At 35.4% G+C, this 5,844-nt stretch overlaps 1 protein-coding gene across 1 annotated transcript; it reads left to right on the top strand.

Moving 5' to 3' along the window:
• The first annotated feature begins 974 nt into the window (after nt 1-974).
• Nucleotides 975-2,553, top strand: LOC130728062 (CBL-interacting serine/threonine-protein kinase 14-like). Its single transcript, XM_057579394.1, has one exon. It carries the CDS (start codon nt 1,199-1,201, stop codon nt 2,513-2,515), a length of 1,317 nt encoding a protein of 438 aa, XP_057435377.1. The 5' UTR covers nt 975-1,198; the 3' UTR covers nt 2,516-2,553.
• Nucleotides 2,554-5,844: the final 3,291 nt, after the last annotated feature.

Below are 5,844 nucleotides of genomic sequence, written 5' to 3'. Positions count from 1 at the left end.
TTTAATAACAACTAGTAAATAGCCCGTGCAATGCACTAGTGTTTTTAAAATTTTAATATATTTAATTATTTTGTGATTTTAGGAGAGGGAGTTTCTAGTTAAAATAAGGGAGGAATTTGATAAAAGAGTGATTTTAGGAGAGGAAGTTTTTATTCTATTTTTAGAAAAAAAATGCTAATGTGGCTTAATGAGAGAGTGAGTTTTTGTGAGGGGTGTCTCAATGATCAGAATGAGGTCTCTCTTTTATTATATAACAGGGTGGATATTTTGTGATTTTAGGAGAGGGAGTTTCTAGTTAAAATAAGGGAGGAATATGATAAAAGAGTGATTTTAAGAGATGAAGTTTTTATTTTATTTTTAGAAAAAATGCTGATGTGGCTTAATGAGAGAGTGAGTTTTTGTGAGGGGTGTCTCAATGATCAGAATGAGGTCTCTCTTTTATTATATAACAGGGTGGATTTAATTATTTTATGATTTTAGGAGAGGAAGTTTCTAGTTAAAATAAAGGAGGAATTTGATGAAAGAGTGATTTTATGAGAGAAAATAAGGGAAGAATTTGATGTAAGAGTGATTTTAGGAGAGAAAGTTTTTATTTTATTTAAAAAAAATGCTGATGTGGCTTAATAAGAGAATGAGTTTTTGTGAAGAGTGGAAAATGTTTTCTTCACACCTCATTTTGAGGTGAAAGGAGGTGGAAGATGAGAGAGATAGGAAGAAAAGAAAAAGTAAGAGAGAGAAAGTATGAGATGTGATAGATGATAAGAGGAGAGAGGTAGAAACAAAAATAGGTGGAAATGAAGTGTTTAAAAGATGAGGTGTGTATATATCATTACTCGTCTCATTAATCAGATCTCTCTTTTAACAGGGTGGATTTAAAAAAATGACTTAAAATAAGTAAGGAGCGAGTAATTAGGAAGCTTTTTTCAATTTTCAAATACATGATCAATTTATTCTCTTTAAATAGCCATTGTTCACAGGTCACAACAACACTTGAAAGCTTTTTCTTTCTCTGGAAAACACTTCAAAGCACTTGGCTCTTGAAGTTTCCTTAGAAGTTAAGCTTATTCCGCAAAACCCTGTCGGAAAAAAAAACCACCGTATCAAACACCAACAATAACCACGGCAACCCCAAACCCAAACAAGCCCTACACATCTATCTCAATTTTCACCCTCAGCGATTCATTCACGTGAACTCAAAATGAGAGACGCACAAAACGACACCGTTTCACCGGAGAAAACAGAAACGACAAACACCGATTTGCCAAACGACGTCGTTTTATTCGGCAATTACCATCTGCAAAACTTGCTCGGTGTCGGCGCGTCGGCGAAGGTGTACCACGCGCTGAACGTGGACACTGGCCAGAGCGTGGCGGTTAAGGTCGTCAGCAAGCGAAAGCTCGTCGCCGGCGGAGGTGGCTCTGCCGCCAGCATAGAGCGCGAGATCACCATCATGCGCCGTCTCAACCACCAAAACATCATCGAGCTCTTCGAGGTTCTCGCCACGAAAACCAAGATCTACTTCATCATGGAGTTCGCCGCCGGTGGAGAGCTTTTCCACGCCGTCGAGGGTAAAGGACGCCTCGACGAGCCTCTAGCAAGGAAATACTTCCGGCAATTGATCTCCGCCGTGAAGCACTGCCACTCCCGCGGCGTTTTTCACCGCGACCTGAAACTTGACAACCTTCTCCTCGACGGGAACGGCGACCTCAAGGTAACGGACTTCGGGCTGAGCGCGGTCAAGAGCCAGATCAGATCCGACGGGTTGCTTCACACCGCTTGCGGCACTCCGTCGTTCGTCGCGCCGGAGATTCTCGCGAAGAGAGGCTACGACGGCGCCACCGTTGATGTATGGTCATGCGGCGTCGTTTTGTTCGCACTCACGGCGGGTTATTTACCATTCAATGACTACAACATGACTGTTCTTTACCGCAAGATTTACCGCGGTCAATTTCGTTTCCCGAGGTGGACCTCACCTGATCTGAAGAATCTCTTATCACGCATGTTGGATCGGAGCCACGAGACGAGGATCACCATTGATGAGATCTTGGAAGATCCGTGGTTCATTGCGGGTGGGTACATACCCGACCCGGTTTTGGTCAAGGAGAAACAGTGTGAGGATGCACAAACCGGGGTGGATTGCTTGAACGCGTTTGATTTGATATCTTTCTCCACCGGGTTGGACATGTCGGGTATGTTTGTAGATCCAATCGGGTCGGATTCTGTGGAGCGGGTTGTATCGGAGGCGGCGGCGGAGGGGGTTGTTGAGAGAGTGGTGGCGGCTGCGAGAGAGGCGGGGTTGGTGGTGAAAAGGAAGGAGAATGAAGTCAAATTGGAAGGGCATGATGATAATTTGATTGCACTAGTAGTGGTTTACCGGTTAACGGATGAGTTGGTGGTTGTTGAAATGAAGAGGCGTGAGAAGGGATGTGAATGTGGTTGTAAATTCTGGAAAGATAAATTGCGGCCTTTGCTTTTTGAATTGGCTCGCAAACAGGAAGTCCCGGTCACTCGGTGACTTCTTAACTGAATAAATATAATATTCTAATTGCACTATATTTTGCATTTCAGATTTTTTTCCTTGTTTGCCGTACAAACTACTCCTAACTAATCGCAAAGAATCTCTTAATTGTGGATTATATTAATAATGATTACCGAATAATGCGTAATTTAACATTTTCTGTCATGCGTGTGCTGTGTGCATATGGAAGCTAGTAGTGACAACCTTTTTGTTTTGAGTGAAATTAAAAAATGTTTTTGTAGGTTCCGTTTACTTGAATTTGTCTATGTTGTTTGAGTAATGATATATACACACCTCATTTTTAAAACATTTCATTTCCACCTCTTTTTGTATCTATCTCTCTCCTCTTACCATCTATCACATCTCATACTTTCTCTTCCTTACTTTTTCTTTTCTTCCTATCTCTCTCATCATTCCACCTCACACACCTCAAAAGAGAGGTGTGTGAGTAACATTGCTCATGTTTTTTGGTCTTAAGAGCATGACTCATTAGCTTTACGTAGCCTCAAGTCCTCAACAAAGAAAAAAAAAGTTTCTTTCATAATCAAACTTGCGTTTTATTGCGTTTGATTTAATGTTATATTTGTCTTTCATAATCAAACTTGCATTCCAATGACGTTAAATGTGAACGGAAGAAGTTCCTTCACTTGGCCTTAAAGAATTTTAAGAGGATTCAAGTTCAAAAATGCTGTTATTAAACATAATTGATTTCAAAAAAAAAAAAAAACTTTAGTACCTTGTGATAAAAATTAAAAAGTAGAATAAGCTTTTTTTATCAAAAAAAAAAAGCAGAATAAGCTGCATGAATTTCATTGAATAGATGCCAAATATTTTTTTTGAAAACAGAATATATATATATATATAATAAAAAGTTGATAGTACAGATAACACACCTCGTGTGTATAGTTCACAATGTTACAAAGAAAGTCCTAAGACTTCTACCCGGCGAAAAAACATCTAAAACCTACGAGAAAAACATCTATCGGGGACCTAGGTGTGACAAAAGTCACACAAACCCAACAAAAATAGAGCTCAACTTTTTAACAAAAAATGAGTTGGTGGTTGTTGAAATGAAGAGGCGTGAGAAGGGGAGTGAATGTGGTGGTAAATTCTGGAAAGATAAATTGCGGCCTTTGCTTTTTGAATTGGCTCGCAAACAGGAAGTCCCGGTCACTCGGTGACTTCTTAACTGAATAAATATAATATTCTAATTGCACTATATTTTGCATTTCTGTTTTTTTTTCCTTGTTTGCCGTACAAACTACTCCTAAGTCCTAACTAATCGCAAAGAATCTCTTAATTGTGGATTATATTAATAATGATTACAGAATAATGTGTAATTTAACATTTTCTGATCATGCGTGTGCATATGGAAGCTAGTAGTAACAACCTTTTTGTTTTGAGTGAAATTAAAAAATGTTTTTGTAGGTTCCGTTTACTTGTTGTTTTGGTCTTAAGAGCATGACTCATTAGCTTTACGTAGCCTCAACAAAGAAAAAAAAAGTTTCTTTCATAATCAAACTTGCGTTTTATTGCGTTTGATTTAATGTTATGTGATAAAAAGTAGAATAAGCTTTTTTTATCAAAAAAAAAGCAGAATAAGCTGCATAAATTTCATTGAATAGATGCCAAGTATCAACCACTGCTTTATAAAGAAATAAGCTTTTGTTGAATATTTAGATTGTTTTAACTCTTCATGTATCAATGTATCATGTTAGTTTTAGTTGATTATAGAATTAAAAATTTTTTATCCCGTAAAATTTTCAACTTTTAGATTTAATACCCACAAAATGTATTCATTTTTAGTTTTTATAAAACTTATTCAATTTTAGAGGGATGAAAAATCACTTTCTTTCCTATTTATTTGGTCAGAGAGAAAAATACAACAAACCAAGTTATTTATTTGTCTTGTTTGGATTATTTTCTAAATTTCATGTTAATTTTATATTTGACCTTTCGACTACTAAATTAATGGTCCACTTGAAAATTAAGGAAGTACTTAATATATTAAGAAGTAAAAGATATTCTACAAGAATAACATATGTATTAACTTTTTGTTCAAAAAAAAAACATATATATTAATTTCACCTCTGATGTGGATCACTCCACCACACATTGGCTGAGAAATCAATAGCAATAGAAGCTAGTGTGTGAACTCATTATTAGAAAAAAAAACATGATTATAGTGATAAATGGATAGGTAAATGACAAAAAACCTTCTATCTCTAGACATATAAATATAAAGAAAACATATTGAACATTGGAAAAGAGAGTAAAAATTTACTTGTTATATTGTTCACATTCTGATCATTAGGATGTTCTTTGTACTCATGAAGTCTTTTCAATGAGGTTGGTACTAGTTAGTAGGGGAATAATAAGGATGAGAATGACCCAAATATTACTTCTCTCATTGGTTTAATTTAATAAGAAGACAATGATATCTTGACACATTAAGAAAGCAATATATAATTGATGTCCATTTTGGTACTAGTGTCCATTCAGTTAATTAGTTATATAAGCACAATGTTAAATTTTATAACTATTAGATGTTTTGTTTGGTAGAAGTGATTTTGTGATGCAGGAGTTATAGCGGAGAGATATAGAAACAGGGGCGTATCCAGGATTTTTTTATAGGGGGCGAAATATAAGACTAAAAAAATCTTCATTGAATATTATATAAACTTTAAATTATAAAAGATTATTTAAATACAACTCTTCGTTATTTCATAGTACTAAATTTATCAATTATTGTATCAACATAGAGTTCTTCAGCAATTTCTCTCTCGATATATACAATTAATAAATTTATGAGAAGATCATCTTCAATTGTTGCAAAGCCGAAGTCTTAACAACTTTCATTTCATAAAAAGATCGTTCTGTAGATTCGATCTGTTGAAACAGGGAATGTCAAAACAAGATGTATCAATCTATCAACAAGTGGAAATATTGTTGTTTTTCCAGCTTCAACTAACTTCTGGTAAAACTCGAAATTTTTCATAAATTAGGATCTCGGAAAATATCTGAATGAGTCTTAGTTGGAACTTGAAACGACAAATTTCTCTTTTCTAGCTCGGAAAAATTATCTGCATAAAATTTCTCAATAAGCTTACAAATTTTCTCATAACCAAATGTTTTAAAATTTTCCTTAGGATCTAAAGTTGAACTAAGTAAGAGAAGCTCCACTGCTTCTACACTAAATCTTCTATTTAATTCAGATAGTTGCAAATCAATTGCAGAATCAAATACATATATCCTATAATGATGTTCCTTATCTCCATCTTGTTTCTTATGACGACCATTACCCATAAAATAATGAGTTTTCATGT

Source organism: Lotus japonicus, chromosome 1, assembly GCF_012489685.1.
Source record: "Lotus japonicus ecotype B-129 chromosome 1, LjGifu_v1.2".
NCBI lineage: Eukaryota > Viridiplantae > Streptophyta > Magnoliopsida > Fabales > Fabaceae > Lotus > Lotus japonicus.
The sequence above is the reverse complement of the archived record's forward strand: the minus strand, read 5'-3'. Positions and strand labels throughout refer to the sequence as shown.